Below are 13,036 nucleotides of genomic sequence, written 5' to 3' on the forward strand. Positions count from 1 at the left end.
GTTAGTCTGATTTCTCCTTTCTCTGGAATGTTACATTAAATATGTTTGGGGAAAAAGTTAAAATTTACAAGAAGTGTAGTGGAAAAATCATTACCAAGTAACATAAAACCCATTTCAAAATGGGTGTAGTTTTTTGGCTGCAGAGGTAAATTACTCCTTAATTAAAGAAGAATCATCCCGTAGCAAGTAAAGTCACCCCAAGCAAACGATAATAATTTGGAATGAGGCAAAATGAATACTTTGTAAGTGACACTGGAGGTTTAGAGTGCTGAATGTTTTAATGTCCCAGTGGTTTAAAAGAGCAAACCGTACAGCTGCTACTCTAAGCAGAAAAACGCCACCTTATTGCTTTATGATGCTGGATTTTAAAATTGAGGCACCAAAGGGATTTAGATTATAGTCTGTGACAGACTGTGCTCTCAGAACACTGACACTCTCTTCCACTTCTCCCTTCCCCCCAAAAAGAGAACAGTTGGTAACTGAAAAGTAAACATGTGCAAAAATATATTTATTACTAAAGGGATCTGTTTCACTCAGTATCTAAGAAATTCAATATTTATTATTCCATGCAGCAGATATTTTGCTGTGTCACATGCTACATTAATATAAGCTGACGTTGTCATAGAGCTTGCAATTTGTTTAGGCAGCTCCTACAATTCTGCTAATAGATGGATGGTCCATAAGATTCAGAAAAGCAGTTTCCAAAGAAGGAAAGTTTTCTGGCAAGGAACACCCACATATGTGTAGATAATGAAAAAGAAGGAAAAAAAACCCAAAAAACAAACAACTCTAAAAATCTGCTTGTACAGTTTCTTAAATTTCAGTATATAGCAGGCCGTATCTATGGAGCTTGTATCACAAAATCTCCAGAAGACAATATAGAGAAGCAAAAAATGCTGGGCCCCAGAAATGGAGCTCCTTGTATCAAGCGCCTAGAATTTCCTATGCAGAATCCAGGAAGAATAACATGCTTTGGTAAAACATTGAGAAATCTAGGGAATGTGGATGCTTTCAGACTTAGGTGATAAGCAAATGTTTGCAGAAACATTTCTGATTCTTGCTATAGCTGACTTGAGAGTAGAAGTCCTATTGCACGTCAGTGGAAATAATGAAGAGAACTTCAATGCCATGTTGTTACATGGTACCCTAACTTCAACAGCCTTTCATTCATTGCTTTAAGAATAACTCCCTGAAACATTATATACAAAATTTTCAAATACTTAAATATTTAACAATGCTTTCTAGAAATCAATTAATAATCTACAGAAATCAGGTGATCTCTGTATCGTTTGTTGTCTGAAATGTTAACATATTCAATTATTCCAGAAAGACTTAATGCAATTTGATTCGGGCAATTTTACCAGGTCTAAATAATCAAAATGATGACATATAAAATACTTCTGAAAAGGTCCTTCATTTATTTGATGTGACAGTGAGCTGTAATTTTTCACCTACAATGACTACACCAATACCTCAGTAATCTGATAAAATGAAAAAGTGCAAGCCTAAAACAAAGATCAAAATCCTGCTCAGGTACCTGAAATTTAGTCTCAAATTTTATAAGTGGTTAAATACTTGTTCTGAAGCATCATTCAAATTCCAGATGGTATCTAATGATTGTTTGGGATTATAAAATTAAATGACTGTTCCTTTCAATTATATGTTATTGTTAGTCTTTCTGCTAAAAGAAGTAAATACGTAACTCTCCCCCCTATCTTTTCCTTAGTTTGCATTCTACAAAGAGCCATAGCTGTATCTAGGTCCAATCCTGATTCCCTGTTGGTGCAATAACTAAACTTCCGCAGTTTATACACCCAAGAGAAACATCCTATTACAATTTGCTTCAAATAAAACCATTAAACTTTTCCAGTTTTATCCGTGCTATCATAAAATGCACACTTAGACCTATAGTATGAACTGTATATTCTTCCCCTTGCAAAAAAATAAGTCAAAGACCTCATTTGTATTTCCACTGCTAATCAAGTTTTAGAAAGGTGAAAAAAATCATCAGTGGTATTTATGGTATGAGAAGCTGATTATACATGAAGTAAAATTCTTTATTGCTGATATGAAGTTTGGACATTATATAACTTGATTTGTGTAATTAAGGTTTTTCCCTAAGGGAAGGATAAAACAGGCTATTTCTAGAATCTAATTTTCCTTTTAAAATGGCAGTATGACTCCAACAGCACTAAATGTAAGACTGTGACCGCAAGAGTATACTGGCACTGCCTAGCAATGCAGCCATTCATACAAAAATGAGTTTTACTTGCTGTGTATTTTTTCTATTTATATACTTATCAGTGATTTATAGTTGCTACACCTCCACTTGATTTTAGAACTTCTCCTGGCTGGGTGGGTTTTGGATTTTTGTTATTTAACAAGCTTATATTACCCGTGACTTGAAGATGACTGTCTAGCCAAAAAAATACAGGAAGGAACATAAGTTAAAAGTCAGCTATTCCACTTCAGAAGTGTTAAAGATGAAACTGCTTTTGAAGGTCACTAAGGATCAAGATGCATTTCTAGCACATAGCCGGTGTAGGAAGTTTACTGCATTTTGATGTAAAATATACCACAAAAATTTCTCTTCCATATTCCTGGAAAGTCATCTTTCTCGTGGTTTCCAACAGAGTAGTTCAAAAGGAGAAGCTTCCTCGATAAGAAACGCCGAGTCCATTTTAAATATTGCCCATTTGCTGCTTACAAAATATCTGGATGTCAACACATTATTCTGACTGGTACTTTACAATTGTTATTACTGCCAAGTAGCCATGGATGTTTAGACGGTTCAGTTACTGCCTGGCTTTCCACCCGTTTTCAGCTTTTGGTTTCAAGGAATCACTCCCTGTCATCTCCTCTCCCCACATTCTGTCCATAATTCATGTAAGTGTATATAACGCTGAAAATGTCCCACAAAAAACCCTACAAAAATCTAATGGAACATGAAATCAAGTAAATGGAATTGGGTACAGCAATTAGGTTGCATTTTTATCTGCAGACCTGTTTCTTATCCATCAACAAAGTGACGGTTAAATGTGTGTAACTCAGATGCTTTGAATTGTTTAAGAAATACAAGTACACAAGGGTCAGAACAAAATAATATGAGAAATCTGGGAAATAAAACCTAGCATTCAGATATTTAGTATTAGATTTTGGGATATTATTTGCAGTATCTCATGAAACCTGCAGATATTTTATATCTTGTAGCTTGTCCCTTTGTGTATTCCTAGGTAACCACTGGGGGATAAGTTTACTCGTTCAATTGCTACGTGCCCCAAACTTTTCTATCCTTCACTTTCGTTGAAACACCTCAGGTTCAGGCAGAAGGCTGGTGCTGAGCTGGCTTGCGGGACTGCAGGAGCGTGGCTGCATTGCAGGCAACCTGGGCTCCACAGAGCTGAGAGGCATTGTGGCCCCTCTTCCTACGAGAGCAGATAGCAGCTACGTAGGATGTATTTGTAGATGTGTAGAAGGCTTGTTTAAACGTTGCAGTTTTACAGGGAGCATAAGGGATGTTCAGGTTTTCTGCTTTGCCCAGGAGTCTCGGAGCATTTTGATCTGCTGCTTTAGCTTCTGCTTGCTCTCGGCTACAGTCCTGGCAGTGAGGCCACAGGCCGACAGTTTAACAGGCTATGTAATCTAAATTACATGTTTGTACAAAGAGACTATGGTTAATTATTCTGTATTACTTCATGCAGTGGTTCTGGAACAATATGACCCATATCTGACAGAAAAATACACAGTAAATTAAAGCATTAACTTTTATCTTCCTATTCCATTTATACTGTTCTATGGTCACCTACTATTTTATTGCTGGTTCAGGTACAGTAAGTGCATTAGCCTCAGCACCTTAATGACTCTTTAGTCAACAAAACTTTTGCTTAGCATCTTGATTTATGATCTCATTTTTCTTTGGGAAGTATTGTAGGAGCATTTAAAAATGTTTTTGGTAAGTTTCACTTTATAAAATAACACAGGTTTCCAGTATGCCTCCCTGCAAGCTTTGCTGTCTAGATTATCTTGGCAGTGTTCTTCCTTGGACCATACTTTCAATTTTTTTTTGCTATGGACCATGCTTTTAAATCCGAAGGGCTCTGCTGTCCAGGGGGAGTGGCAGCCATTTCATCTCCACGTAGTTTTAGAGGGGAGACAGACCAGGCAGCCTGCTACTAAAACACATCTCTGTCAGAGCCCAATTTCCTTATAAAGTCAATAGAGGGTGGAAAGGAATTTCCATGGGGTGATTCAGAGCTCTTAAATTAGCAGACTACAGTCAGGTGTGAATATCCCTCAATTTGTGCTAATATGTTGTTCAATCCCATTTTCTTTTATATTAACCAGCAATAAAAAAAAATTAAAATATAAAATTGATTTTGGTTTAGAAAAACACAATAAGCATGTGCTGATGAATAAGTGCCTTTTGGACTTTAACTCTGCTTTTTATGGATAGGAATAGTTTATAAAATTTTGGGTGAAACCACCCGTAATCTTTAGGGTGGACAGAGGTGCATTCTTGCAACTAACACACATGTTCATCTCCCACTTATTTTGAATTACTCATGTGAATAGTCTCCTTATACTGTAATGATGACAATACCACCACCTCTTCCTGATTTATATTCTGTTCCTATAGCAATTTAATTCATTATCCTACTGCCTTTCTCCTCTGAAGCTGAACATTAATCTGAAGGTTATAGAGATTTTACTAAACCACCCTTCCATTAGACATGTGTTCCCTCATCTGGTACCTTCCTCAGAGGCTTATTTTTCAACATTAATAAGCGCCGGAGTACAGTAAACTTGTCTTCTGGCTGAAATACTTAAAAATGACCTGCATCATTTCCAATAAAGTTTCCAAAATGTAATACAGATGGCCTGTGGCAACTGACAGATCTGAATTTCAAACTTCCTTCTGCAAGCCGTTGGCAGGAGTGCCAGCGTTACGAGGTGTAGTAGGGGCTGGCTTACAGCTAGCTCTGCTTCGGCGTTGTAACCACCTGTAGGAATGCAGTTCTGAAGAAGCAGGACGTTCCCGTCCTCTCTGCTCAGGGACGTCGCTGGCTGATTTAATGCTCCTTTCCTGAGGAAGAGGAAGGACTATGTGCTAGCACAATCTGATGAAGAGCCATGCTAGACTCACAAATCCTCACATCAGTGAGGCTTCCAATAGAGAACAACACAGAAAAACAGACTTGGGAGAGGAATCTAAATATTGGGTAAGTGTAGGAAACTGTGTGAAGAAAACAGGGGCTTTTGTGCAGAACTGACCCAGAGGGTAGAAAAGGAGGCAGAGTCCTGAGCCAAATGTCACGTGGGAGGCACAACTGGACGTTCACCTTCTAGGTGATGAAATTTTTGGGAAGAAGATAGGGGCCTTATCAAATAAAAGGAGATGTAAATGGCTTGTAACAAGCTATACAATATAGAGTTGCCCTGTACTTGCCGTTTCTTCTGACATACTAACTGGCCATGACTTGTTCTGTTTTGCCAACATAACTAAAGTCATAGTACATATACAGTACTTTATTCCAGTAAAGGTTTTTTGGTTAGTTTTGTTTGGGGTTTTTTTGGTATAAACAATACCAACATCAGGATTTTTGGGGAGGCTATTTGGAACCACACAGGCAAGTCAAAGGTGTACAGAAGGTCTCAGTGACAGAGCCACTGTTTCTGATTTAACAATTCAGAGTACTCTAACTCTGCAGCAGGCTGGATTAAATTATTCCAGCTGGCCAGATGCTTCTCATAGGCTGTCTATCTGACAGTCCTGCTTCTAAAAATATCAGAAGTTGGATTTGCAACACTGATCTCTCTGATAAGTAATCCTTTACTATCACTAGAAGTTCCCCACTCACATAGAATATGCCTGCAGTTAAAGAAATTGCAGTAGTAGGAGAAGGCTGGTATTTCGGTATTTCCAGCCTCCCCCTTTGATTCCCATTTTCTTGTATTTTATTCAGTTTTCTTAGTGGCTTTTAGCAACAGCAAAAGTAAATCTCAGTTCCAAACTGTGTGTATAGCTTGCAATATGTATTCATTTATCTAGATAGTATTCTGGCTTTCATTTTGCTTCTTATGTAGCAGATGAAATCATTGTGTGTTTATAATCTCTGTCAATGGGTTTTCAAAGGGTGACTTGGTGGGCAGAGAAGGAGAAATCTATTTTTTCCATGTGTTGTGGACTATGGTCTCTTGTTTGAAAGTCTCCAGCTATTGAGTTTGTGAAAAGTGCATAACATCAAATAATTAAGCTCCTTGACTTTCTGCCTTTACACTGATAAGGCTACTACAGTGCACAGCCATAAAGTGGTTGGAGGTCTCCTGCAGTGCATTTTTCTGCTTAGGAAGAAAAATTGGTGTGGGTTTTTGACGCTGCCACATGGTAAAGTTAAAGGATCCTATTTTCACCATGAACCTTTTGGAGATTGTTACCTTTTTATTTTAACAAGGTAGACAGTGCCTGAGCAACAGCACTCTGGTAAGTTCTGCTGTATTTTGTACTGCTGCTGTCTGAAAGGAAGATGGTCTTTCTCATTAAACGATATGGACTCTGAAGCATTAAAAACTGTTTTGCATAGAGACGTTAGGCAGCAGACACAAATGACTGATGTCCTAGTTGGGGACTTTGCTTGAGCCAAGATTTTCTTTTAATCGTTATAATACAGTAGGATGCTTATGCAAAGAGTAGGGAATGAAACACACTCAAGTATGTATCAGAGGGACAAGTAAATGCTCAATTTATTTATTGAAGCATTCCAAAGCCTGTCTTTCTCTCTACCTTAAGCAGTGCCAAACATATTGATGATAATCTGATACACAGTTTTAAAGCCTGTATGCTCAAACTATCTAAGCATTAGTTCAGTTATTCTGCCTACTGAAGTGATAATTAGGGGCTAAAAGGTAACCAGATTATTGTAGAGATCTCTCTCGATAGCCTTTAACACCTAGTTAAACGTTAAAGCCTGAAAATTCCAAGCCTCTTAGTATCATTCAGACCACAGTATATTTTGAAGTAATTTGCTATTTCTAGATTGTTTTTCATGCCATGGTACCACTCCAGTGCTCTCTAGCTTGCTCTGAGTGCCTGCCCACTTGCAGAACATCTTCACTAGGCAAGAAAAGTCCCTAAGAACAAACTTCTTGCTTAGTATGGATCTTAGGTGGGATTTCCAGATGCGTGAAGAACATTGCAGCTCCTTCAAGATACACTGGGGCTGTTTAAAAGCTTCCACCTTGTCTGCACTTGGATTTAATTTAGGTCTGTTTGAGCCAATCTAATAATTTGCCAGTGCTGTGAGGGAGAGGTACTGCTCTCTCCCCTGACCTCTCCCCAGGTTCCCCTTCTCTCTCTGCAATCTAATAATTTGCCAGTGCTGTGAGGGAGAGGTACTGCTCTCTCCCCTGACCTCTCCCCAGGTTGCCCTTCTCTCTCTGCAATGTGCTGACTTTAATGTGCATTGGAGACCTCAGTGAAAATGAGGGGACAGATATGGACGGGAGTGGAGGGAAGGAGGAATAGGAATGAGCTCATTGTGATCTACTGGAATGGATCACACTTCTTGGGTAACTTCATCCTTGGGAATTGTTTCCACAGCAAAATAGAGGTTTCAGTAAAACCCATAGTGGGTTTGTCCAACCCAAATAAGAACAGCAGTAACAAGGCAGTGTCGTGGGAGTTAGTGTGCAATTAGCAGTCAAACAGTGCAATCCTCCAATGATTTTTCTGTGGTTGCCTACACCTGCTAAAGCCTAAGCCAGCAAATATTCATTGCTATTCTCACCTGCACTAGCTAACTTAAACTAATGCACTTATGCAGTTATTTTTCTTTATCCCATCTCCTCTGACAGCATTATCCAATGCAGAAGTGATAGTAATTAGCAGCAACAGTCTTGAAAGCGTACGTTACATTATAAAGACATGTACTCTGTCATAAAGTCAGTTGGCTTGTCTACCGTTTTCTTACTGTAGTTGCTGGGAGCTGTAGACATTACACCTTCCAGTACTGAGAGCTTATCGAAAACCGCTTATTTATACAGACAGCACTTGTATGGGTGGATGTATATTCTAAGAACACCATCAGCTGCCGTCCTTCATTGAAAATTTGCACCCATGCTATTCAGCATGATTGATTTGAATCTGTGCTTGTACTTTGGAAACAGTATGTGTTCTATAAATAGGCCTTAACTGTGGAGATGCAGGTTCAAATTAGTGATTAATACTTGACCTGATTGGAACTTTCCTGTCTAGCTGCCCACAATGGCTATCGGAAACTTTGAAAAACACATCCTCAAAGGACAGAATTCATCTCGCCATCTGAAATGGAGGTGTCTAGTCTAAGCTACTTGGCCTGTTGTTTGTCTCTGCTCTGTTGTCAAGGGAGATGCATCTCCACGGAGCGATTTGTCTTGTCCTAAGGGATACGTCTCTGGCTATCAGGAATGATCATCCTCTGAAGATGCTAATCTCTTCTTATTCACTGCAGGAGGAATTCAGATAACTAGATGAATCCTGCATATACTGTGGATCCAGCTGTGCATGACTGACTGACTGACAGTGGTTTCCACTTAGCTAGGTTTTCTACTTTCATTAAGAAAAACTTGAGGTCTCTGTTAGCAAATAATATCAAATGTTAATAGTACTTCAAAACTCCTACTTTCGAAACCAGAAGAGCCCAGTTAAGTATTAACATTAAGTATTGCAAAATAATGCTCTACGTTTTTACCTTTTGTTATAGTCTATGACTGATGAATTTATAACTTAAAAACTCTTTTAAAAATATCTGAAATTATGCTGATACATCGTATCAAGTGCAATGGTATGTTTCAACCAGATTTTGGCTATCTTGTTCAGTCAACCTGCTTTTGTTTGAATATTGCTCTTCTGTAAATCTGATTAGCAAAGCAAAGACCTTATTTACTTAACTTTCAGCTCTTAAAGGAGTAATACATTATATGTTCACTTATCACAGAATTTAATGAAGGCAACCAGAAGTCAGTTGTGTAATACATAAATAATTTCATGAAAAAGCTGCCACTGGCTATACTATACATCTATGTAGCTTATAAAACAAAGCAAATTATCACCATCCATTATAATACCATCATTTGACAACTCTGCAATTAATTTCCTACTCTTAAATAACTGCTGTTGCACAGTGCCAAAGAAAATGCCATGCATTAACTGACTCATCACCAGAGTCTGTGATAGATAGTACAGATGGTAGTTTGATTATTCATCTCCAAGAAAATAAGTGCTTTATTATGAAAAACTATTCATTTTTGTCTTCTGAAAGAATGGTAAAAGGATACCTTGAGTATCTTTAAAAATAATCCCTACAGTAATATACACTTATTCTGAAGCATTATTTTATTTGTTAAGATTTGTGGAGTAGAGTTGCGTGCCAGATAGTTCACAGACACGGCACAAGCTGATGAAGGATGCGGTACTACAAAACCCATGCATTTCTTCTATGTAAAAATGCTCCTACATAAGAAGAATGGAAAGATTCTGCTTTGCCTACCAGAAAGTCTGCAAACTTTACTATACATCTTGAAAAAGTACTCTATATACAAGACTAAAGTATTTATCCAGCAAGAGTAATGGGCTATCCTGCAATAGCTACCAGGATCATTAAATTACGGTCTTTTATGGGACATTTACAGACACGTTTTTAAAATACAAAGCAAGTACCAGTTCTGCCAGGGTTTACTTGTGGAGTTAATTTTATGTCTTGAGCAGACCAACAGACTTCTGTGAACCCTCTCTAAAATCAAGTATCACCTTATTTTCACATGAATCAAAGGCAGAATGATGCTCAATGTAAAGTGTTACACACCAGTGAGTAGCAAAAGTAGCACTTTTGTAAGAACTTGAAGCACTTTCAGTATTACTTTGTGGTTAACCTTGTATTTGCATTTACTAGGGATATAAAGGACCCATCAAAAGATACTTGATTACTTTGTAAGTAGCACATATGAGAATATAGGGTGTCTATGCATACAATAAATACAACAGTTTCATTTTTAGATATGAGTCACACAATTTGCAGTGCATGGGCAAAAAAAAAAAAGTAATTCCCTGATTTTCAGAATGGATAAAGGGAAACAATTTTTATGAGTACGAATTAGTTTGCAAATACCTTCAGGCAGAAAAGGAAAGCGAGTAATTCATACTGGTTCATTTGTAACTCCAGATATGTTGACATACCTCCCCAGAGAAAGCCTGTCCATTGAGTAGATGCTCTGATCCCTGGCTGTCTTCACTTCCAAAGTGTAACCGGATTTCCTCTAAGCGGTGACTATATGTCATCGGTCCTCCAGAGATGTTGACCAAATGCTCTTTGTCTAATCGTAGAGATACATGTCTCCCTGTATTATACATCGTCCCACTGACCTAAACAAAATGGAGGGGGAAAAAAAGGCATTTTTTCAAAATAGTTTGTAAATTCTAGGAAGTAGTTTATATGTACTTCAAGATTTTGTTCTTTACACACCTTCATTTAAATGTAGCAATACATCTTATTGTTGTGAGATGAAATACACAACCTGAGGTTATATTTCAACTTCTGCTTTGAATCTTATACTGTATATTCAAATATTTTGCTAAATCCGTATGTACATATTTTAGCCAGGGGCACATGGTTAACACAGTGAATAGGATTATTATACTTCTAAATAAGTAGGCTTTTAGAATATTTTTTATGCAAGGTCTGAATAATGGCTTCATTACAAAATTTCTGCACTGAAAATGGGAACATTTCAGCTGACATAAATTATTTAAGTACACTTGAACAAATCTGAAATTTAACTCATTTTTCCCTTCTTTTAATATTTATAACAAAGTTACCCAAAAGTAAAGGTGCTGCAAAAAGCAGAGATATAATTATTCATAAATAGGGAGCCCTACTCCTACTGGAGCTGCAGGTAAAAACTTTCACTGTCCTCCTCTGCAAGTCTCTTTGTTTTGTTATGAATATTTTCTGTTTACAATTGCCAGATATTTTAGCCATAGCAGTACAGAATTAATTACAATTCAATCATGTATCTCCAGTTCCTAGTACACCTCAAACTGCTGTAATGCTCTTCAAGATTCATCTTTATTTTTAAAAAGAGTGAATGTTGTGCTTCATTTGCAAACTGATTTACAGCTGCTGTAATGAAAAAGAAAATTATTGTGGAAATTTTTCACATGGAATATAATTCTGTCATAATTTCTACTGTCATAGGAAAAGTTCCTATAGCGAGAGGTTCCTTAATTTATGCCATTAGAAAGTGAAATATGCTAGTTTGAGTTAAAGTAGAATTGTGATTTATTTAAAAACATTCTGCATGGATACAAATGGTACACTTGAATAACATTCATTTACTTTAAGAAGAGGAAGTGTAGCAAAAATATGCTTTGTTGCACTTCAATTTAAAATTAAAGACATGACGATTATGTATGATAAGTTATACTATATCACTACTATAGTAGTTAACATTGCTGCAGTGTCATTTTATCTGTAATACTAATTACGGAGTTTAAATGACCTGTTTTCTTGCACAGTATGTTGTAAAAAGTTAAACTGAACAGACTGTGCAATAGAACTAAATGGATGAGATTAAACAGGTTTTGATTGTTGTGTTTTTTTAGCTTTGATACAGATGTTCTATTTTTTGTTTATTCTAATTCAAAATAAACAGTAATAAATTTCTCATGAAAAGTAATAAACACAAATATTCCTATTCATTGCAAATAAAACACAATGATCTTATTTATAAATGCTCCTTAGTTTTTCTGCTTGACTTTGCATGCATAATAATTAAGTAGCAAGTTTAGTTTAATAGGTGGAAGAAGGTCAGTTTATTGAATTCCGTTTCAGTACACTGCATACGGATGACACAAAATTGCTCATCATAAGTAACAAATGTAGTTTAAAAACAAATAGGGGAAAATGGTTCAAAGCCTCTTATTCACATTTGGAAACTCATGCTTCACTGAACACTCAGTTAAATTTAGCAACTATGCAAAATATTCAGAATCCATTTTCTTACTTAAATTGGTGCAAATCTCAAATTAGGTTACCATTATTTTCTCTCTGAAGGTAAAAGTGACCCAAATAACCCCTAATATGAATCAAATAACTCTCTGTAGAGCAGAGAGGGGAAATGATAAGAGGCAAATTAATGAACAGGAGTAACATTTGTCTTTCTCATTTCCCCCCTCATAAAAATGCAGTGCTTGTAATGAGATTGTATTCACTGTTTTAAAACAGAATTTCCCTCCGTAACTGCAGATGGAGAATACCAGTAATGCCATGGAGTATCTGACGTGCCTCATTTCTGACCTGCAGGGAGGGATGAACACGTGAAGTGAGATTATAAAAACCTCCTGCATGGGCACACAGCCTTGTCACCAGGAAGCACAAAATCCAAGATCTTCAATAGCAGATACGCAAGGTCTTCTCAGGTTTAAGAGAAGCACTAGCTTTCTTGTTGCGAGTGTGTGCCCGAGGGAAGAGTAGCCACACATGCCAGTCCAGCTTCAGGACCAAACTGCACCTGACAGGCCCATGCCCCTTTCTTTTCTTGAGAGTGCCAACATATACCACCATTACTAGCAACTTTTTAATGGGCACTTCTTTTATGGGCATTTGCTTACTACAAGAAGAATAGAAGTGTCTTATGTTTGTCATCTACTCGGATTACATCTGAATGAAAGACTGAAATATTTAGGAACTATTTTTTTTTTATTTCTGGAGACTTTCTGACTTGCCCAGATTGTATAGTAGGCTGTGCTTGACTATGGGAAGTACCACCGCAACACTATGTGAAATTCTTTATTGCGGTTCGGGATATTGTCTGTTTTATGTACAAACCCAATATCTTATCACGTTTAAAATTGTACATTTCAAGTACAGACATTTACAGTTGTAGGACATAGTATTATGTAAGTGCAATCGCCTTCTGTTTGCAAGCTCGAAGTCCACAAATGCTTTATACTGAGTAGGAAAGTGTCATGCAAAAAACAATGCAAGAAAAAAAAAGTCGTCTT

General features: G+C 37.1%; 1 protein-coding gene across 1 annotated transcript in view; it reads right to left on the reverse strand.

The window, feature by feature from the left end:
- Positions 1–13,036, reverse strand: part of CA10 (carbonic anhydrase 10) — a 215,746-nt gene that overhangs the window by 40,625 nt on the left and 162,085 nt on the right. The window contains exon 4 of the mRNA XM_009279683.1: positions 10,211–10,396. Within this exon, the coding sequence (XP_009277958.1) occupies positions 10,211–10,396 (186 nt within the window). The remainder of the gene's footprint in view (positions 1–10,210; positions 10,397–13,036) is intronic.

Source organism: Aptenodytes forsteri, unplaced genomic scaffold (genome assembly GCF_000699145.1).
Source record: "Aptenodytes forsteri isolate BGI_AS27 unplaced genomic scaffold, ASM69914v1 Scaffold563, whole genome shotgun sequence".
Lineage (NCBI taxonomy): Eukaryota > Metazoa > Chordata > Aves > Sphenisciformes > Spheniscidae > Aptenodytes > Aptenodytes forsteri.